Consider the following 23236-nt stretch of genomic DNA (forward strand, 5'->3'; position numbering starts at 1 on the left):
GTTTTTCACTCTCATAGTATCTTATCTGGAGAAAATGAAAATGCAAACAGATGCAGAGTAAGTGACTTGGCTTCACTTTATCCTTCTTAGTCAAAAGAAATGATAGCAAAAATTACAAGTGCAGTATCTTGAGTTCAATTAATGTAATTCCAGTTGTAGAACGATGGCCAGTATCATGAGTAAATCCCCAGTTAAGCCTTACATTGTGCATAAACAACACAAACTTGGCTCTGAGAGAGATCAGAAACTACCTGGCAAATGTCTGAATTTTCAAATTACTTTAGAAATTTAATGTTAAAATTCTCCTTGAATGGAAATACAAAAATAGGTTCAATAATCTTGATAAAGCTACTAGCAAGCACTGGAAAAAAATAGACATTTTATACTCACTTTGCACAATTGTGAATCAGAAAGGAATGCAGCAGTAAATTGTGTAGAAACAAAAATAACTTTAGATACAGACACATTTTGCATTATTAAATATCCTCCCTTAAGCAGAAATTGCTAAATATTTGGAATATTTTTGCATTTTATACTGTGAAATCACAAATTAAAAAATATAGTTCTAAAGCTAGTCACAGGATGTGGGTTTTTCCTGCTGTTGCTTTATCATCAGAAAATTACTTTCAGATTTTCTGGGACTGGACCAATTCTTGAGCATGAATGAACTGAATGAAGTCTAAAAACTGACCATTGATAAAGTTTATGTAACATAAAACATACCTGCACATGTTAATCTTTTTTTGGGGAGCAGCAGGGGAAAGGGTGCCAATGTTGGCGTGTACAAGAAGAAAAATTCAGACAAAAATGGATGTCTGCCAAATACTGAAACATATTGTCCAGAAAAATAACCGATTGTAAAGAACATCCTCTCTTCTTATATAACCTACCAGATGTTGTTGAACTGATTAAAAAAAAAAAAAAAAAAAAAAAAAACAAGCTTATGAGTCATGGGGTGCAACCACAGTTGAAAAAATGTTTATTGGCTCTTTAATTAAAAGCGCATTGTGAGACATGGAATAAACATTATTATTAAACTAAGAGATATCTATAGAAATATAAGAATGATTTTTTAAAAGTTTGTGCACATTTAACGCAATCCTTCTGTGCAGAAACTGAAATCAGCATTCATCAAAGAAATATACTTTACTGAACAGTTCAGTCAGTGGTGTACGTCCACTGGCAGTATTGTGGAATCAGATTATTAAAGAAAGTAATTGGAAATGAATTCTTCATATGAAATTGTTTTATGCAGACAGAAAGAACAATGCATTGGTTAGGTGTGGAGTGGCAAGTGAGATGTCTGGACATGTTCATTGGAATAAAATTAAAGTATGAAACTAGGAGGGACAATATCTTTTAGCCCACAGTGATTACATGTTCTATTGAAATTTACCTAGTGATTTATAACCCTTTTAAATGCAGCAATTGTGCAGGATTTCCATAATGGGAAGATATAAAATATAGTTAATATAAACACAAACTCTGACCAGCAAGTACAGTCTGTGATTTTCCTAGCTCTGAAAAACAATGCTTAGACAGAATATAGTCTTGTTAAAGTAAAAAGCACACTTCTTTTCTGTTAACTTTGTTTGCATTCTTTTCAAATTCATTGTTAGAACAATAACTGAGCAAGAAATAAGAGCAAAAAAAAGCGAACTGCACTTGTTCATTACATACTCTGCAAGTTTTCCAGAATATATTCTCCACAAAACCAAAGTACATCTCTCAAATTCTAATGAATCAATCTCTTCTGTTACAGTGACAATTCCTACGTTACTAAATTTGATCTTGCAATTAATGATTTTTTATACAAAAACAATTTCCAACAATCTGGATTATTTCCATCTTAAATACTTGCCTTTAGTATTTATCAAATCGAGTTTTAGTGTGTTTTTAATTAAGATAACACATTTTACATAATATGGTAACTCTAGAACTGAGCCTAACCATGCTTAGCTATCAAATATCCCAATACTAGTAAATGTATAGAATAAAATAAGATGCAACTCCCTTTACCACTTTCCCCCTTGGAATAGCTGGGTATGATTTCTTTTCTTTTGCAAACTGAACAAGGATATTAAATGCAGGAAAACCTTTTTCAACAAGAATCCATATGAACATAAACAAATTGTTGAGGCAGGGAGGGGGATGTGCTAAAGCATTTTCCTTCCACCCCCCAGTAATTCCTATGATTATACTATTTCATATCATTAACATACTGGATTTTATCCAGATAACCTGTGGCATAAACTTTTCTTATGTACATAGGGTATGTTTAGATTACTAGTCCAAATACAAATTTTTAAAGGGCTGTTAACGGGTGTGCAAAAATACTGAAGCAGGAAAAAATCATAAACAACTGTGTAATGTAATAAGTGTTCTTACTGTTTCTTTATTAGTTTAAAGAAAACCAGAGCCTAATAACAATATACCTCATACAGTTCAGAACAAAGCTGTTGTTGTTACAGTTATTTACTTGGCATTTGCTTCCTTCAGGAAGTTATCGAGAACAGTTGTATGCAGCACATAATTACATTTTTCAAAGTAATACAACAGGTAAATTAACAAACTTATTTCAAAAATGCTGTTTAAGGAAAAGAGAAAGTCTCTAGAGTCTTCAATATTTATGATGCTGACTTGTTTTTTATGATATTGAGTTTTTGTTATAAATGTTTACTGTTTTTATAGTAGGACTCTTCTAAACAGTCATTTCTGCATTCCTATATAGGACAATTTACTATAGAAATGTCTTAACTTTGTTAAAAATGTTATGAAAACCAAAGTTATATTGGAATAACTGCCATGCAAACATTAAACTTTTCTACTTTATTATTTTTAATTATGGAAATATGCCCTTGAAAACATTTTGTTCATTCTGTGACGTATGTCCCATGCAAATAAAAAGACGCAGTTTAGAAACTGAAGCCTCACCACCATTGTTTTCTTTCAATTAAAATTCAGTATATTAAACACATTTGAATACATCCATACATATATGACACACCATTATCATCTCATCTTGAAAGTTCAAATCAAGAGTGTCCTGTAAAAGTTTATTTCAGAACATCATTAAGATTCATTGCATACTGGAGTTCAAAATATTCTAATGGAGCAGATAATTGTGGTCAGAAATACACAAACACACACATTCATTTGAAACCTAACAGTGTATGTATTAACACTGAACATTAGTGTTGGATTTGATTTGAACTAAAGTGATGCTGAATTTTCTGGTTAATACATTTTTGCAGTATTAAAAAATCAAATTTAAAACACAATGTAAAGTTATGGCTGAGCAACTGTATATGACATTCCAAGGTATACAAACTGTAAAAATAACAAGTGACTTAGAGTGACTCACTAAATGTAGAAAAGATGTATTCACAAGTCTGTAGGTAGATAAGTTATTAGTCACAAGACACAGTATGTTGTAATTTTAGTATTTAAAACCTGCAATACATTAAAAGCCCAATGCTTCATATTTAGAGAGGAGCACTCAATTTTGAATACCAAAGTCACTATCCTTAGAGGAAACCACTTTTTATACTGAGATGAAAGAAACATAAGTCTACTAAATTAGTTTTCAGGGAGATGTTTCAAGGATTGTAGTCAAATTTCCAGTTCACTGAATGTACAGATCTTCAGGCTTGGACCCTACTACTTCAGACTTTGTATTTTCCTTTGCCGTTGTCATTGATAACACATATGTGCTGAAACAACACAACACAGATTGCAATAGTATAATTAATTACATTATTGAATTGTCTTTAATTAGAAATATATTTGATTTTTGACCAGCTAAATGGTCTAGTGATTAGTACTCTGCACTTTAGAGACCTAGATTTGAGTCATGATCCCAATCTCTCAGGCTGTATTTACACTAAGAATTTTTGGACTGTAATTCCCAACTGGTGAACCTCCATCACTGGTAGTACCAGTAGAAGTGCTAGACAAGTCTCAGGCCTCTTTTATCACTGATTCACTGAGAACAGGGATAGAAGACACAGTAGTAGAACACCTAAGCTATCTGAGCCGTACCTATATTACAGCTTCCACTGCTTGAGCTGCACTTATTGGGAATTACAGATCTGAAAAATCCTAGTATAGACAAGACCTCACTCTTCAAACTCATAGAAGATGGTAGTGTGGCAGAAGTGACTCATTCAGCTCTTGGGAGGTGGGGGGAAGAGATTTCAAGAGAAGGGGTAGGAAGGAATTGCTCACAATGCTTAACAATGACTCCTCTAGGAATGGTGTCTGAGGTTCTGAAGGGAGTTCTATTTGGTCCTCTTCTGCTGGAAGGACCATGGCCATGACATAAAGCCTCAAGGGAGAGGAAAATGACAGACTCTTCAAGGCTCCAACAAACTGAAAAAAAAATCTTGTTTATAGCTGAAAACACTTACGTTTAGATCTCTGAAGTGCTCGTTGTAGTCTAAGGCATAACCTACCACAAACAAATTTGGAATTTCAAATCCATAATCTGTATGGGGAAAAATAAATAGTATCAATGTAAAAATAAGTAAATATCCATTAAACAAACAATTAAGCTACTTAATGTGCTAGTTCTCTGAACAAGAAAATATATACATAGAGAGCCAAATTCTGGCTGTGTTATCTTTTGGCCCTTAGACAGGTACAAATCAGTATCACTAATGTGAGATTTAATTCTGGTCAGTTGTGGCCCCATGCCACAGATTATTTGGGTCTGGAGCATGAATGATCTGTGCCGACAGGCGGGAGGAAGTGATACACAGGGGCAGTTGTCAAATCAGTGGCATAATACACTGCAATTTCGTACCCCTAGTATCTTGCCCTAAGTCGGATATCCCTCTGTGGTTCCAGTTGTGGAAGGAGCCAGAATCAAGGCAGAAAAGTTCAGTCCAAGTTGGGTTGCAGCTTCTTAAGCATGCATGTATGTGTAAAGCCAATCTATACTTCATTACAGAGGAAACAAAGAAAGATTCTTTTTAGTGACTAATCCATAGGTAATAATTTATAGCCCTATATATGAGTCTATGCATTCTCTTTTGGGAACAGCAAATATTATATTACAATAGCACCAAAAATGTGCCAGGTGCTGTACAAACTAAGACCCCAGTCCTGCAACGAGTAAAGCACATGCCTACATTTAAATATGTGAACAGACACATTAAGTGAACGAGACTATTCACATGCTTAAAGCTAAGCGCAAGTGTAATTCTTTGTAAGTGTGGCATTTAGTACAGGATCAGCCCCACACAGGAAGATATAGACCCTTCTCCAAATTGCTCACAATCTAAAAAATAAATCCAGAATCTTCAAAACACACAAATAGGTGGGCATACAAACGTTACATATACACAAACTAGAGGGCCTGCACCTGTTAATGTCTATGGATAAACTACCTCTGGAAGAGCAAATATAGCTAACTGGAAGAGCTGATACAAGCACTAGGGATGATGTAAAGAGACAGTGACCCCAAATGTTTTGTACTCTTGGGGTTTGTACTAATCATATCTGCTTCTTGTTACTTTTTACTTGAAATCTGTCATATGTACATACCTTTTTAAACAATATGTTAAAATACGTGTTTAAGTTTTTCCTTAGGGAAGTGTCTTATTGAAGATTATATTTTACTTACATATTTAACCATAGTGAGTCCCATGAAACATATACTTAATATCATGGCCCAAATTCCATACATCAAGAGTCAAGAAACCAAAATGATGTATAGAAAGTGCCTCAGGGTGGAATGACTTGGTCACAGGCCAGGATACTATGCTAGAAACACAGGTCACAGCAGACATGCATTCTCCCTAGTGCAGAGTCCATGCCAGACCTCCAAGCACCTTTCACCCCACAATAGCCTCCCTCTCTCCTAAATTTCAAACAAATACCCTCCCCTGGACAGCGTCACCCTCCCTGAAGACACTCACCTACCCTCTTTCCAAGATCTCCTCATTTCACCATCTACCCAGTGCAGGCAGACGCCCTTTCTTCTCTTCCTGAATAAACAGACACCCACTCCCCTCCTCAGTAACAAGTGCTAGTGGGTCTTCTCCATGCAGATCCAGCTCTCTCAAATTTTAGCTCAACATGCCTATCATTGTGTCATTTACTCTAAAGAGCCTATCATGGCGGTAGCTTGGTTCCTCCTCTATCATCTTTCCCCTGATTGACCTTATTATTCATAATGTGATATAAGCATTTCTAAGAAGTGCATGCTGACTGACAGCAGAGCAGCAAAGGGCGGACAAATTATCAGAAAAAGAAGCCCAATCTACCCTGTGCTTTTTTGGTAGGTTACTTATAATTATCACTGTCTATCAAATAAACAAACTAACCTTTAAATAAGGATACTTGATTTAACAAAACAAAATTGTTTTCTTATTGTCATCAAACTCAATAGCTCGCAAATAACAATGGTACAAAGACATAACTTTCAGCTTAGAAGGAAACTGGTGGCTCTTTTAAGGGCATAATGAGGGGTGGGAAGAAAAGGACTTGCTAATCCACACACTGTTACCAAAGATAGAAGGGAAAGCACTTGCTTGGCATAAGTAAATTAATGATTTTCTTGTAAAATTTTCAGCAGGGAACACCAGACTGAAAAAAACTGTTTAGGGTGTTAGTAGCCAGGGTATACTAATGAGGTCAGACCTTCCAAACTGCAGCACTCTGTATCATGACTATACAGTCCCTAGTCTCACTGGCCATGAGATTACTTACTGCAGAAGCTGAAACCCTGCACAGTGGTGGTATAATAGTATCCAATTCTACTGTTAGAATTATGTTAGCTTATTGGATCATGATGTAAAGAAAATTCTCACAAGCACTTACAGTCAGGTCTGTACCCACCAGGTTGGGATGTTCTTTTCACCAACAAACTATCATAAAAAAAAAAAGATTTTTTTATATAAAAAGTTGGATTTGTCCGGAGAACTTATATTTAAAAATATATTCATTTTCTCCAAATATCTCAGAACTGTAAGGATTCCCACTCCATTTCTGCCTCGCCTCTCTAGAATATCAATGTCCTCCTAGCAGAGAAGAGATGGGCATGCTTCCCTACAAAGTCCATCAGTGCCACTCTTGAAATGGCTAATGGGGTCACTGCAGAACAGTACAAAAGCATTTCTTCTCCTCTTCTCCACCCACACCTTAGTGACTCAGACAGCTGTCTCTGTAGTACTCCCAGAAAGATAGTGTAGTGCAACAAGACTAAATCAGACTTGATCCTCCACAGGAAATCATGTTGTGCCACCATTAGAGTAACCATTTATTTTCTTTCAATAGTTAAACATGACTTTTGTGAATATTTTACTCACCTTGCTACCTTAATCATCTTTGGCTTGTATTTTTCTATGTTATTAAGCAGAGCCTTCATAGTCCTTCCAGTTCCAATAATATCCTTTGCAAAACATGAAAAATATAATATGGAAAAAATAATCATGGAACAGGAAACTTGAGTAAAATTAGAACGGTTTCATATTTTTATTTCTGGGGAAATGATGGTTTTGTTTTCTTCCCCTAATGTACTGAGAGTAATATCCGGAAAAGGTTGGGGAAGCGGTTCAATTCTTTGAACCAGGCACTTTCCCCACAGGGATACAATTTAAGAGAAATACAAACAGGTTGGAGGATTGCCTGCTTTCTACTGTAAAGGGATAAATTCTGCCCTTGGATGCACTAGTGGGAATTCTGCTAACTTCAGTGGGCACTGCACATACATAACCATCAGATTTCTTATATCAAGCCCATGATCATAGTATCTCAGCACTTGTGCATCCAAGGACAGAATTTAGCCCTAAGAAGCATTTTGTCATGTAATCATAGAAATGTAGGGTTGGAAGGGACCTCAAGAGGTCATCTAGTCCAGCTCCTTGCTCTAAGGCAGGACCAAAAATACCTAGATCTAGATCTTCTCTGAAGGTGTTGGTATAATCTGTTCTTAAAAACTTCCAAAGATGGAGATTCCACAATCTCCCTTGGAAGCCTATTCCAGAGTTTAACTACCTTTATAGTTAGAAAGTTTTTCCTAATATCTAACCTAAAACTCCCTTGCTAGAGATGAAGACCTTTATGTCTTGCCCTACCTTCAGTGGATATGGATAACAATGAATCACCATCCTCTTTATAACAACCCTTAATATATTTGAAGACTATTATCAGGTTCCCTGTTAGTCTTTTTTTCGTAAGACTAAACATGCCTATTTTTTTTTACCCTTCCTCATAGCTCAGCTTTTCTAAACCTTTTATCATTTTTTTTTTGCTCTCCTCTGTATTCTCTCCAATTTGTTCACATCTTTTTAAAACTGTGGTGCCCAGAATTGGACATAGTACTCCAGCTGAGGCATCACCAGTGCCAAGTACAGTGGGACAATTACCTTCTCTGTTTTACATATGACACTCCTGATAAGACATCCAAAATAAGAACCTTTTTTCACAACTGCATCACATTGTTGGTTCATAGGCAATTTGTGATCAACTATAACACCCAGATCCTTTTCTGCATTGCTACCACATAGCCAGTTATTCCCCATTTCATATCTATTTATTTTAATTTTCATTCCTAAATTACTTTGTACTTTATTGAATTTCATCATGTTGATTTCAGATGAATTCTCCAATTTGTCAAAGTTGTTTTGAATTCTAATCCCATCCCCCAAAGTGCTTGCAACTCCTCCCAGTTTGGTGTCATACACAAATTTTATATGCATACTCTCCACTCCATTATCCAAGTCATTAACATTAATATTCAATACTACCAGACCAAGGGCAGACTCCTGTCGGATCCCACTTAATATGTCCTCCCAGTTTGACAGCGAACCAGTGATAACTGCTCTCTGAGTATGGTTTTTCAACCAGTTATCTACTCTCCTTATAATAAATTCATCTAGACTGTATTTCGCTAGTTTGCTTATGAGACTGTCATGTGGGACTGAGGCGAAAGCTATTCCAAAATCATAATATATCATATCTACAGCTTCCCCCCTAACCAGCATGCCAGTAAACCAGTCATGACATACAGTGCAATGCATATAAATATTCATGGCAGTGTGCTCTGCCATCTGAATGGACACATATACTATTGTATCAGAGTTTCCCTAATCCATGAGTATATGGCTATGTAACTGAATATTGCTTGACGAGCAGATGGTGATACTAAACTCTGTGGGTGTGCAATTTCAGTTGGCAAAATCTTATCACTACTCCTCAGCTACCACATTTTAATATAATTTGCTGCAGATGTTTTTTTATCCTTTAGGAGATTGTGGGGCTAAACCAACCTGATTACAGAATGGGCCTCACCTGAGAGGAATCAGGTAATTCCTGTGTAAAAAGGAGCCATAGGCTAGGTCTACACTGGGGGGGATCGATTTAAGATACGCAAATTCAGCTACGCAAATAGCGTAGCTGAATTCGACATATCCTATTCGACTTACCCCGCTGTGAGGACGGCGGCAAATCGACCGCCGCAGCTCCCCCGTCGACGGCGCTTACTCCTCCTGACGAGGTGGGAGTACGCGCGTCGATTCGGGGATCGATTTATCCGTCTAGATGAGACGCGATAAATCGATCCCCGAGCGATCGATTTCTACCCGCCGATCCGGGCGGGTAGTGTAGACTAGCCCATAGTTAAGTAGTGATAATGCCCAGATGGGGACAGAGCTGGAGGGAGGTTCCTATAAAGGCAGGAAGCTCAGAGCAGGAAGTGGCAATAAAAAGGGGAAGCTCAGGAAACTGCCACTGTAACTGTAGAGATAGCAGGGAACAAGAAGGGTCTGCAGGGTCCTGAGTCAGCAGGGGAAAGTGCTCCAGGCAGGCAGGCCTGGGAGAGATCCTGTCAAAACAGGGAAGAGAATTAGGAATAGTTAAGCATTTCTCATTTCTGGACTTTTAATTTTGGACAACTGAGACCCTGGATGGGGAGGACCAAAGACTGTGACCTGGCTGAAGGGCAGACTGGATGGGCTACTAAGAGAGAAACCACCACAGCACGGGAGTGACTGTTGGCAGGGGGTGTTAGCACAGTGAGATAGCCGCAATGCCATGCCTGGCCATGTGTGGTTCCCTAGTGTTGGGTGGACTGTTAAATCACTGCTGAAGAAACAAGTGCTACACAATACCAAGGGTCCTGCTTTATTATTCAAACAACCAATGGATCTCTTTACTTTTTGATTTTTCCTTCCACACTGACAAATTCAAAATCCTGCCCACTATTAACTTCCCCATGTCACCTTCCATGCTGCTTACCCTCACAACTCTTCCCCTCATGGGCAGATTTAGCTGGTATGCCAATCACATACTGATGTGTTCACAGATATGGCCTATGTGGCTTTTCTCCCTTTAACGTGTATGTTACATTTAAAGATAACTACAGATACAGACAGAGCTTTTGCAGTTCCTTCTAGTGATATCTACTTTCCACCACCTCTCCCTCTCAGTATCATTGCTTCAGGCTAGCCACTTTCCTTTGAAGTGCTGGCATGATGGAACACTCCAGAATGCACAGTGCTGATAATCAGGCATGGGCACTTCAAAGTGAACCAGTCTGTAAATAAGACATACACAGCACTGAAGCTGTGAGGGATATCCAGGACCATATCATTTTACCAGTTCCATCCCAAAGCCATGCCAGGGAGCTTAGGACAGCCTCTACTCTCCCCCAAACTACTGATCAACTAGCAGAAGAAAGCAGCAATTTGTGACGCCATCAATAAAAAAAGAGCAGGTGATGCAGCCAGGAAGATTGCTGGGCACACGAGACTGGATCCTGCACTAACCAATGAGAGCAGCACAAATATGGTGTCATTGGTAAGCCTATCAAAGGTGGTGGAGGGGTCAGCACCCAAATAAAATGCTTCTTTTCTTTATTGCCCTCCCATCTCATGAAGGGTGAACATTATCACTGACAGTATTTTAGAAGTTGACCACAGAATTATGACTTTATTATCTATGTATAATATTATATGACTAGCCACCTTACCTCCACAATTAACGCACTCTGAAACAAAACAAAAGAAACTCGGTTATACAGGAAGTAATGCAAACTGCATCATAATACATGCTAACTAAAATAAATAAGCATTTTAAAAAAAATAAACGTTAAAGCTAAATTAGGGCCCTTGTGCAGCTGTGCAACAGGTGGGGCACAAACAGCCTCCCTGTTATTTTATGGCCTGAATAAGAGACAGTCCCAATTGCAGGCACAGCATTCACAGGCTATTGCCCTCCCCAACTGTGTGACAGGCAGCAGCACTTGTCATCTATGTATGAAGGGGTATAGCAGCAGGTAGTGCAATCAGATGGGAGACATTCAACTGGGAGTATTGTGCTCAAAAGCTGTAGTAGGCTGTTCAGAATATATCCAAAGATAAATATTCTGAACACTATGTACCACTGAGAAATTGCTCTTTGAAAGCTTCCAGTCTCCTAAACATAACACAAATTTGCTTTAATCTTCTTTAAAAAAAAAAAAAAAAAAGGCACATAACCTTTGTCCTCAGAAATGTCAAGCTTTATATAATCATGTCACCTGAGGTCATTCAGGTTTATAATGTCTAGTAACTGAGATAACAGAAGTATGGATTACGAAAGGCTGCTCTAAGAAATATCAAACATACTATATTTTTATATCTAAGTTGATACATCATCTATAGATAATACACATAAAAAACTATGTTAAAAGAACATTGTTAAGGTTGAAAAGTCAAGCACCCAAGAGTTAGGAAATGCACAGCCAACCTTAATGCTAGCAACTTTAATTCTGCCCCCTTTCACATATACATTATTGTTATGCTGGGGGTTGGCATGAGGCTGTTGGGCATGAAGGTCATCTTGCACTTACGCTAAATGAGGGAAAAATTAAATGCCCATTTCTTTAGTGATAGCTGAAACAATGGAAAACCATTGCCTAAGGACTAAATTGCATGCAAGCTTGGGTGGCTGGACCAGGAAGGCTAAGGGGTTTCCTGGGAGTCTGATAACGTGTATGGGGGGGAATTGGTTTGATTGCATCGGTGTGTCTGCCAGCAGAAGCAGACAGAGAAGGCAGCAGAAAAGCTAAAGAGGCAAGAAAAGTACTTGATAATATTGCCCTGAGAGAGTGAAGAGGGAATTTTTTTTTTTGGCAGAGTGCTGGCTAGAAAGAGGCTTCTAACTGTAAGCAGAGAAACTCACTCCTATTGTTAGATTTCTTACTGCTTTCAGGGAAACAGGACTTAGTGTATATTCTCTGTAAATAAACAACAGTGTAACAAAAAATACATAATTTTATTATCAATTTCTACTCCTAATGGAAACAACCTGCAAGACCCTGAGTATTGGCTAAGCCAGTGGTTTTCAAACTGTGGGTCGCGACCCACTGCTGGGTCACAGAATGTAAGGCACTGCGTCACAGCGGCTCTGGTCAGCACTGCTGACCAGGCCATTAGAAGACCCATCGGTGGTGCTGTCGGCTAGTCCCTACCACGCTGCGCCCCGGAAGCGGCCAGCAGCAGGTCCGGCTCCTAGGTGGGGGGGCCACAGGGCTCCGCATGCTGCCCCGAGCACAGGTTCCGCACTCCCACTGGCTGGGAACCAACGGGGGAGGGGGAAGGGGAGAGTGGCTCTGGAAGGAAGTGTGTTCTAGGAGACACAGATTCTTCTGCCTCATCCTTGTCCCATTCTTGTCTCTTCTCCATTCCTGGCTCCTTGTCCTAGTCACATTCTCATTGCCTACCCAGTCCCAGTCTCCACTCCTCAGGCTTCTCATCCTGATTCCAATCTCCTGGCACAGCCAATCATTTTTTCCCACTTTGGGCTCACTGAGTTTTAATTTCACTTCCACACTCCACAAGTTTCTCTCAGCATGAACAATTTCAGCCTGAATGGTTAAAATTTGTACAAAGTTATAAGTAATTGAAAATTGGGTCTTAAAATGGGAAAGGTCAGGCAACCTATCAGCCTCACCTATAATGGGGCGGGGGGGAGACACACACACACAAAATCATCACTCAGAAAAACTGCATCTCTAATGCTGGATTAACTAGAAAGTCTAAATGAAATAATGTTTGGTAAGAACATGACTAACACTTAGGGCTTGATTTGGAGAACAATTCCCACCCAGTTGGAATTGTGAGTGCAAACTGAGGCCATATCTGCTATTAAAATATCTTAGAATATAGTACGTTGTCATTCAAGTTCTAGTTGCACCAAAATCTACTTAATATTAGTGTATTATTTTAACTGTGTTTTCTACTCTCTTTTCTCAATATGAGATAGTACAACAAAATAAATGATCGGATTAATGCCACATTTTAATCTGTTTTACAAAGGAAACTGATGTTATGGAATGCCAATTCATATAAGAATAACTGCCTTTTTAGTGTAAATAACAAAATGGGTATTACATTGCGTTAATTCACAGTGACGCTTACTTTTCTGCCTATTTTCCACATAGACCATCTGTGTAATGAAATCATTCTTCCTTCCTCTTTAAGTACTGCTTTGTATAGCTATGCCTGGATCAAAACAGTCTTTTCAATGAATCAAATCTCTATTTCTCTTTCATCATCAGTATGTTCAGCCATAGTGGAAAAGGAAACTCAGTCATACAGAATGCTCTTCAAATTGCCAAATACTGGAAATAAAATATCCTATCTGATTCAGTTAAGCAACTTACAAGTCCCACAATTAATTTTTTTACAATTCAACAAAATATTAGAATCTTCAAATATTCAGAAATATGGGCTAAATTCTGCCCCAGTTATACCCCTGCAATCCCATTACAAGTATACAGAGATATAACAGGTCAGAACTTCGTTTCTTGTTTACAACAAGAAATAAAATAAAACCACATTCATTTAAATGAATTGGTTAAACTATAAAAGTGTTAAATTTCCAAATGCACAGCTATTACAGATTGTGTTCTTCCATATAGAATCAGACCTCTTTTTCCAACAGCTTCTTAGTTGATGTACTACTTAATTTTCAATTTAAAATTAACAAACCTTTCCAGTCAGCTTTGAAAGATCTTCTCCTCCTATTATCTGCATATCTTGTGTAGACTGATCATTCTGAAAGAAGAAAGATAATACTTTTAAATTGTATTTAATTATGTAAGTGTTAGAACAGAAAAAAATAAATAGTTTTGGATTCTTTGGCTCCTCTAATTCCAATTACCAATATTTTTATGTCAAGTCTTAGCACTAGTATATGGCAGAATCATTATATAAGCTTGTCTCTTTTGGCCTGACATTCTTCTCCTTAATAGAAGATTCCTTTCTCAATTTGTCTCTATCTGCATGTGACATTATTTATATTTCTGCTCTCACCAATATAAACCTGCACTAAGGGTATTTAATTTTTTTTTCAGAGAAGTGATGTTCCTCTGTTCGTTCTTTCTTATTCTGATAGGTGTGGAACAGTATCTTTGCCCTTAATGTGCCACACGCACCTCTTACAATAAGAAAGGGGAAATAAAAACAAGAGAAAATCATCACTTGATAAACACCTGTAGTGCATTTTCTTATTTGCAGAATCACTATGGATATAGATAGGACGCACCTACAGGTATTACTCATGATGAGTGGTAGGCTATTTAAGAACCAATGCACTTAATTTATTTTGAAAAATAAAAGGATGCATTGATTTTACAGACATCCATGTCTACATGTTTCTTAATCGCTATACATATAGAGAAATGCAATTTAATCTTTTTTAACGGATTCAAATGAAATGTGTCAGGTCAACTCAATAAAATGAATATTCTGATGCGGGTCAAACTGACCTGAAACAAAACATTTCATTTTGATTATCCCACGGTAAATTTTGATTTTTGTTGAAACTGCATTTTTAATCAGAAAATCATTCAGATGGAAATTGTTCGAGCAGGTCTAATCAAAACCCACTAATATCAGTAGAATAGGACTGGACCACACGATCAGAACAGACAGAAAATTAATTTTTGATGGAAGTGCACAGATGTCTTAAATGAGTAACACAGATTAAAGTAAAAAAAAAAAAAAAAAAAAAAACCCACCCCAAAACAAATAGGCCAGCTGAGGAAGTACACTCTTCCCAATTAAAGAAAGAGAATAGGTAAGAAATAAAAATAATTGATAGTTTTTGCCAAGTCAGTACAGGCACTAAGCAAATACTTCATAATTTTAGGGAGAGCGTTACTCTAACTTTAAGAAACAGCTGCAGAACCAGTATTTTCTTAACGTGACACTAATTTATTAGTAACATCAGAAAACTGTACAGCTATGAAAAAATTACAAAATGTGCAACTTTTGAACATTTTTCTTATATTTTATCAACTTTAAAAAAAAAGAAATTTTTTTGAAAGGAAATAATAGTTTTCACAATTGTTAAAATCAAATTATCATGATTTATTTTAAAAATCAGTGCTTCCAGTTCGGTTTCTAAGTTCATAATTAAACACCTGTATAGGTGTCCTGTTTTTCAAAAGTACTGGGTACAAAGATTGCAGGATACTCATCTGATATCCTCAGCTGGAGTTTACTAGAGAGACTTTATGTTATAAATTAGTGGAACACAGCCCTTATCTGCATTTCTTCACCATCAACAATATGGATATATTCCACTTGACCTTATATCCATTATATGCCTTGTGTGAGAGTCTGTGGTGCACCTCAAAGAGAGGTATTTCTTGCAGTGCAGGTGGAGAGGAGCTATGTTAGCTTCAACCCACTTTTGCACCCTCTGATCTTAGGCTGGCATAATTCAGACTGTCTAGGTGCCTATCTAAATTACAGCAGCCTTCCTGGACTACCTAAGGGTCACAATGTTTTCTGAACACTCCACAGTGATACATGCTGCAGTCCCACCCACAACACAGCCTTCTCACCCCGAGCCTCACCCCTACCTCAGGACATGCAAAAGGGGGCCCTCAGAAAACAGTCTTACAGCTGTCTTTGCAGTTCCTTAGCTGGGAAAATTCTCCCCAGCTGGATTGGGGGCTTTTAGATCCCCTTTATGCTGCTCCAGCCCCCTTACCCAGAGAAACAGGGACACAGTGGGGAGAGGATTTGCACCCCTTATATTTTTAAATATAAAAGTTCAGTGCTTTTTTTCTTAAAGAACAATGTAAAAGTAAAAAAAAAAAAATGCTTCCTAAGGAATTTTTTTAATACTAAACACAAAATGGAAAAGATATAGAATGTATTTTTCTATAAGTTCTTTATATGAAAAAAACCATCAAAACATATAATAAACTATTTGCCCTAGAGCAAAATAGATTAGCCCTTAAAAATCCAGTGAACAGGTTGAAACAGCTATATAAGGCAAAGACACTGAAAATATCTGAAGTGAACTAGAATTGTAAGTGGAAATTTAATCACTCTTCTGGTTGAAAAAGCTGAGAAAGCCTTGAGATACACTATACAACTTTTCTTGGAAAATTTAATAACAAACAAACTGCTCATCAGAAAATTAAAGGAAAACAATGAAGCTATTCTGGAGTCCTATCTGCACACTACTAAGGATTTGATTACTGAAAAAAGATGGTTACCTTTCGTAACTGTTGTTCTTTGAGATGTGTGGCTCATGTCCATTCCATTGTAGGTGTGTGCGCTTGCCACATGCACTGGTGCTGGAAGTTTTTCCCTCAGTGATATCCGTTGGGGACCGGCTCTGGTGTTCTCCAGAGTGGTGCGCATATGCACCAGGATAAGGCATGCCACCGGCTCCCCCCTCCCTCAGTTCCTTCTTGCCGGTACTCTGACAGAGGGGAAGGAGGGCAGGTCACAGAATGGACATGAGCAACACATCTTGAAGAACAACAGTTACAAAAGGTAACCCTCTTTTCTTCTTTGAATGCTTGCTCGTGTCCATTCCATTGTAGATGACTCCCAAGCAGTACCACCAGAAGCGGGTAGGAGTTCACGGACGTGTCAACTGCAACACAGCTCTGCAGAAGCGAGCATCATCTCTGGCCTACTGAGTGATGGTGTAATGCATCGTGAACATGTGTACTGAAGACCACATCGTGGCCCTGCAGATGTCCTGGAAAGGGACATGCGCCAGGAAGGCAACCGAAGACGCCTGCGCCCTAGTCGAGTGAGCCTTCACTATCGGTGGAGGCACAGCCTGCGCCAACTCATAACAAGTATGGATGCAGGTGATGATCCAATTCGAAATCCTCTGAGAGGACACCGGATGACCCTTTGTCCTGTCATCTATCGCGATAAAGAGCTGGGTCAATCTGCGGAAGGGCTTGGTGCGCTCCAAGTAGAAAGCCAGGGCGTGCCTGACATCTAGAGTGTGCAGCCACCTCTCCTCATTGGTGGTGTGCAGCTTTGGACAGAACACTGGGAGGAAGATATCCTGATTGACATGGAAGTGCAACACCACCTTTGGCAGGAAGGTTGGATGGGGTTGCAGCTGGACCTTGTCCTTGTAGAATACCATGTATGGGGACTCCGAAGTGAGGGCTTTAATCTCAGAGACACGTCTCGCTGAGGTAATAGCTACGAGGAATGCAACCTTTCACGACAAGTGGGAAAGGGAACAAGAAGCCATAGGCTCAAAGGGTGGACCTGTGAGCCTGGAGAGGACCAGACTGAGGTCCCATTGGGGAACTGGGTACCAGGTCAGAGGGAAGAGTCTTTTAAGGCCTTTCAGGAACCTGATCGACATCTCATGCAAGAATAACGATCTACCTGGATGCGAGGATGGAAGGCCGATATGGCTGCCAGGTACACCTTGATCAAAGAGAAGGCGAGGCCCTGGTGCTTTAAGTGAAGCAGGTAATCCAAGATGGACTGCAGAGACGATTGGGTCGGGGGGATACTGCACTCCGATGCCCATGAGGAGAAATGCTTCTGCTTTGCCAGGTAAGTTGCTCTGGTGAAGGGCTTTCTGCTCTCCAAGAGAACCTGCTGTACCTGACTAGAGCAGGTTTGTTCCTCTTGATTCAGCCACGCAGGATCCAAGCTGTGAGGTGGAGAGAGGTGAGGTTCGGGTGCAGGAGCCGACTGTGATCCTGAAAGAGTAGGTCTGGGTGGCTGGGAAATGGCCACAGGATTGTTACGGGCAGGTCCATCAGCATGCCGAACCAATGCTGGTGAGGCCATGCTGGGGCAATCATAATGACCCGTGCATTGTCCCGCTTGATTTTTGAGAGGACTTTGCTGATGAGCGGAATTGGAGGGAAGGCGTACATCAGGTCTCCTGACCAAGACAGGAGAAAGGCATCGAAAGTGAGCTTCTGCCGAGGCCTTGGAGAGAGCAGAACTGATGACAGCTTTTGTTCTGTCTGGTGGCAAACAGGTCCACTCGGGGAGCTCCCCACTTCCGGAAGAGCATTCTGATGACCTCCGAGTGAAGGGACTACTCGTGGTGAGAGAAGAAGGACCTACTGAGGCGATCTGCCAGCGTGTTCTGGACACCGGGGAGGTGCGAGGCTTCCACGGTGATTGCATGCTGAATGCAGAAGTCCCACAGACAGAGGGCTTCCTGGCACAGAGTCGACGAAAAAGCTCCCCCCGTCTGTTGACACAGAACATGGAGGCCGTGTTGTCCGTCAACACCTGCACTATCAGACCGGACAGTTGGGGAAGACAAGACTCCGCAAGCCAGATGGATAGCTCTGAGCTCCCTGATGTTTATATAAAGTGTGAGCTCCTCTCGATACCATAACCCTTGAGTTCGCAGTGTACCGAGATGTGCTCCCCAACCAAGGTCAGCCGCGTCTGAAATCAGGGAGACTGTGGGTCGCGGGCTCGCAAACGGCACACCTTCCAACACCAGAATCAGGTCAGACCACCACTACAGGGAGGTAAGTACTCACAGCAGAATCATGATGACCTTGTCTAGGTGATTTCTGGCCAGGGAGTACACCGACTCCAGCCACATCTGGAGGGGGCGTAGTCTGAGTCTCGCATGTTGGATAATGTACTTGCATGCTCCCATGTGCCCCAATAATCTGAGAGTCCTGGGCAGTGGTGAGTGGGTGGGCAGTGACGCTGGCAATCAGATCTGACATTTCTCTGAACCTGGCCTCTGGCAGGAATGCTCTGGCTCACGCAGAGTAGAGTACCGCTCCGATAAACTCTAGCCGTTGGACCTGGATCAACATTGATTTTTGTTTGTTTATCAACAGGCCAAGAGCTTGACAAGTGACTCACAATGTCTCAACGCTGTGCTGGACCTGGACCCTGGAGCGGCCCTTGATGAGCCAGTCATTGAGGTACGAGTAGATCTGGATACCCCAACATCTGGGGTAGGCCGCCACCACCGACATGCACCCTTGGCACTGTTGCTAGGCCAAAAGGGAGCACTGTGAATTGGTAGTGCATGGTCCCAACTACGAAACATAGGAACTGTCGGTGTCCATGAAATATTGATATGTGGAAGTAAGCATCTTTCAGGTCGATGGCCGTGTACCAGTCTCCCGGATCCAGGGAAGAACTGATGGAGGCCAGGGAGACTATGCAGAACTTCAACTTCTTGAGATACTTGTTGAGGCTCCGCAGATCGAGGATGGGGCAAAGACCTCCCTTGGCCTTTGGGATCAAAAAATAGCAGGAGTAAAACCCTTTCCCCCTCAAGTGCAGAAGGAATTCCTCCATGGCTCCCACACGCAGAAGGGCCCTGCACCTCATGAGCGAGCAGATGCGTCCCCTGAAGACGGACGGGGAGGGAAGGTGAGAGCAGGGGATAGAAATAAACTGGAGGATATATCCCCCTGCTGGAAGGTCGCCCTCGAGCGCGCCCTTAAAATGCCTGCTTATTACCTGATTGGTTGAAGGCAGAGCTCGAGTGAGTTGAGGGGGCCGGCTGATGACCCTGCCGGCACTTATAGTCCTGGCCCTTCTTGCAGAAGGGCTCTGATTGAGGCTGGATCCTGAACCTGTGGGACTGTTGTGGCTTAAACCGCTTCCTTGCAGGCCCTGGCATGTAAAGGCCCAGCAAGCGCAAGGTAGCCCTAGAGTTTTTCAGGCCATGTAATTTACTGTCTGTCTGTTCTGAAAACAGTGCCAGGCCATCGAATGGGAGGTCCTGGATGGATAGCTGAACCTCCACCGACAAGCCCGACGACTGCAACCAGGACACACACCTCATAGAAATGGCTGAAACCATCGTCCAGGTTGCAGAACCTGCCACATCCGAGGCCGCTTGGAGGGCTGCCCTGGCCACAGCTCTGCCCTCATTGAGGATAGCCAGGAATTCCTTCCTGGGCCTCTGGCAGCGAGTCCACAAAGTTGGCCATGGACTGCCAGATATTAAAGTCATAACGGCCAAGTAAGGCCTGATGATTGGCCACTCTCAGCTGGAGGCTGGACGTAGAATAAATCTTTCTACCAAAGAGATCGAGCCTCTTTGTGTCCTTGTTCTTAGGCGTCGATACCGGTTGGCCCTGTCTATTGTGTTCACTGGCTGCGGACACAACCAGTAAGCTTGTGGCAGGGTGGGTGTAAAGATACTCGAACCCCTTAGTGTGGATGTAGTATTTTCTTTCCGCCCGCTTAGAGATGGGAGGCAGAGAGGAGGGTGTCTGCCACAGGGCCTTAGTAATATTCATCACTCCCTCGTGTACCGGCAATGCCATCTTGGAGGGGGCGGTTGCACTTAGCACATCGAATGGGGAGTCCCTGGGGCCAAGGTCCCCTCTGGGTCACCAGAGGGGAATGCCGATGGCTCCAGTGGACAGCCTTCACCTGCGGGCACGTTCTCCTTCTTGCTGTCCTAGCCCAAGGTGGGAGAGACTTGTCTGGGGCACCAGGACGGTACTGAGGCTGCCTGTCTACGCCAATCCTGTTGGCTCTCTCCGCAGACCTCCTTTGAGGACCTTTATCAGGGCGATGGCTCTCGGTGCCATGACTCTAGTGACTGGCGGCAGCGTTTGGCGGATTGGAAACAGTACCCCGGCAATCAACGCCTCATGCTTAGAGAGCAGTGTTGCTTCGTAGACCGGGAGCGGGAATGGGAGCGAGAAGATCACTGTCTCGGAGACCAACAATGTGCCCGCGGTGATCCGTACCAGCGATCCGGAAATCGGTGATGGGGCTCCAGGTACTGGCATCTCGACCCTCCGGAACAGTGCTGTGGACTGGGAGAATGCCTCGGATGCTCCCGGCACTGGGACTCTGGGAACTGGTGCTGCGCCTCTGGAGGTCTGCGCCAGACCGCCAGTGATTGACGCCTGGACTCCGAGGAACGCCGTCTAGAGTCCGGGGACAGATGCTGGGAACTCTGGCAAGTAAGCAGACCCACATCCGGGGGCTGGTGACACTGTTCAGGTGAGCACTGGCGGAGCACCCCCTGTGGCTGGGAGCGGTGCCACACTGATGGAGACCGCCAGAAGGGTGCAAGGGCAGGTTTACCCCTCGAATAGGGCACCTCAGTGGCCAGCTTGGTGGCAGTGGAAGGGACAGTATGTCCTTAGTGGTCTGAAAGGCCTCTAGTGTGTATGGCACCGCCAGGTGACAAGTGCCTCTGCCACTTCCCGGGGTGGCGACGGGGTCTTGAAGTGGGCTCGACAGCTCAACGGGAGTTGGAGCCTGGCCACCGTTTGGAGGGAAAGAGCTGACCTACGCGTGTCTTTGCTCTCCTCCGGTTCTCTCCTTCCCTTTATGGGACATAGGAGAACGTCCCCTCCGGGCCTTTCTTTGCTTTTTAGCCAGTATCGGGGATGTGGATCGGTGCCGGCTGGAGATAGATGCCGGTGGCACGCTCCACACCGAGGCCGCGGTGCTTGGAGCAGAGTCCAATTTTGTCAGCTCCGCAGGCGGAGCGAGGAGCCCTCAAGAGTCAAATGTCCCGCTCCATCTTGGTCCTCGGCCTGAAGCTCTTGCAAATGCGACACTTGTCGCTCACATGAGTTTTCCCCTAAACACTTCACTGGGGATCACTGTCTGGCATAAGTTTTTTGCAACAGTCACAACGTTTGAAGCCTGGGGACTGGGGCATGCCCCGTCCCAAGACTAAATCCCGTACGGGACTAACTATTTCTAACTTAACACTTAAGGTACTACTAACTAACTATATACAACAAATTCACTACTAGGCACAGCAGAAATAGGAAAGCTTGCGAAGGCAAGGAATGGTCCAGCACCATCACTGGCAGTAAGAAGGAACTGAGGGCCGCAGGGGAGCCGGCGGCACCCCTTATACGAGTGCAGGCACCAGAGCTGGTCCCCTATGGATACCACTAAGGGAAAAACCTTATAGCACCAGTGCATGTGGCGAGCAACACATGTACAATGGAATGGACATGAGCAAGCACTCAAAGAAGAACAAAAGCTATCTATGAAATTTGTGCAGGTTTTAATTTCACACCACAATCAATCCATATGAACAGAAAGCAGCAATCTGGATTAAATCTTTCAATACCCCTTTTATGATCCTTCCGATATGGCATGCAACCCCCAACAACCTCTTCAACGCTACATAACATAAAAAAATATTTCAAATAGCTTCCTGGGAAATTTTGAACCCTTGGAGATGGATGGAATATAAAACAAGCAATCTGGATGAGAAAGATATATTGCTATGATTTGAAGCAGCAAAATGCTGCTTTCTGTTTCAGTACTTACAGGTCAGGTGTTTTGGCACCAAGTGCAAGAGAAGCACCTTTTGGAAAAACCTACATTACTGGAGGTCAAGTCAAGTATGGGAACCTAAGAAGTAAGAGAACCACTTCTAGCACATATTAGGCCTATCTCACCAGAATAACTATAATAAAATTTTACATTGTTTTTCCAAACTAGAGCGGGTGGGATTCTTCCAAATAAAACACAAATATACAACAGCTATTATGGGGAACAGAGCCTTTCTGGCTTCAGGGTTAAAGAAAAGGAAAAGGAGAAAAACATACCCAGGAGGAAGGAGATTAATGAAAGACTGGACTTTTAAACTTAAAAAAAAAAATCCCTTTCAGCAATTTCACAGCACTATTTCCTTTGCATATTGGTATTTTTGGCTTCAGCCGAAAGGAAGAAGCTAGAGCAGCATATTCATTGCTGGCAAACAGTTCGGTAAGTCTGAACACAAGAGCCATTCAGAGCACAGGGATTACAGTAGCCAATCAGAAAGAGAACTGCATCTTCAAAGACAAGCTATTGTGACACAACTGTACACAGTTATGTAAATCTGTGTTCTGATTAGCTGATAATTGATGTCAGAATACCAGAGTAAGTATTCAGTATGGCTATTGGGAACTACCATGCAGTAAGTAGGCAATTCAGACATCCAGAATCAATCTGGGTGCATGGAATTGCATAACCATGAAAAAACAACA

The 23236-nt window shown here is 41.7% G+C and overlaps 1 protein-coding gene across 1 annotated transcript in view; it reads right to left on the minus strand.

The window, feature by feature from the left end:
• Positions 1 to 2372: 2372 nt before the first annotated feature.
• PRTFDC1 (phosphoribosyl transferase domain containing 1) overlaps positions 2373 to 23236 on the minus strand; it is a 63075-nt gene continuing 42211 nt past the window's right edge. The window contains exons 4-9 of the mRNA XM_024216010.3: positions 13980 to 14045; positions 10976 to 10993; positions 7314 to 7396; positions 6826 to 6872; positions 4410 to 4486; positions 2373 to 3713 (exon numbers count right to left, since the gene is read on the minus strand). Of these exons, the coding sequence (XP_024071778.1) occupies positions 3666 to 3713; positions 4410 to 4486; positions 6826 to 6872; positions 7314 to 7396; positions 10976 to 10993; positions 13980 to 14045 (339 nt within the window). The 3' untranslated portion in view covers positions 2373 to 3665. The remainder of the gene's footprint in view (positions 3714 to 4409; positions 4487 to 6825; positions 6873 to 7313; positions 7397 to 10975; positions 10994 to 13979; positions 14046 to 23236) is intronic.

The sequence above is a fragment of the Terrapene carolina genome, unplaced genomic scaffold, assembly GCF_002925995.2.
Source record: "Terrapene carolina triunguis isolate 2854851 unplaced genomic scaffold, T_m_triunguis-2.0 Scaffold84, whole genome shotgun sequence".
NCBI classification, from domain to species: domain Eukaryota; kingdom Metazoa; phylum Chordata; order Testudines; family Emydidae; genus Terrapene; species Terrapene triunguis.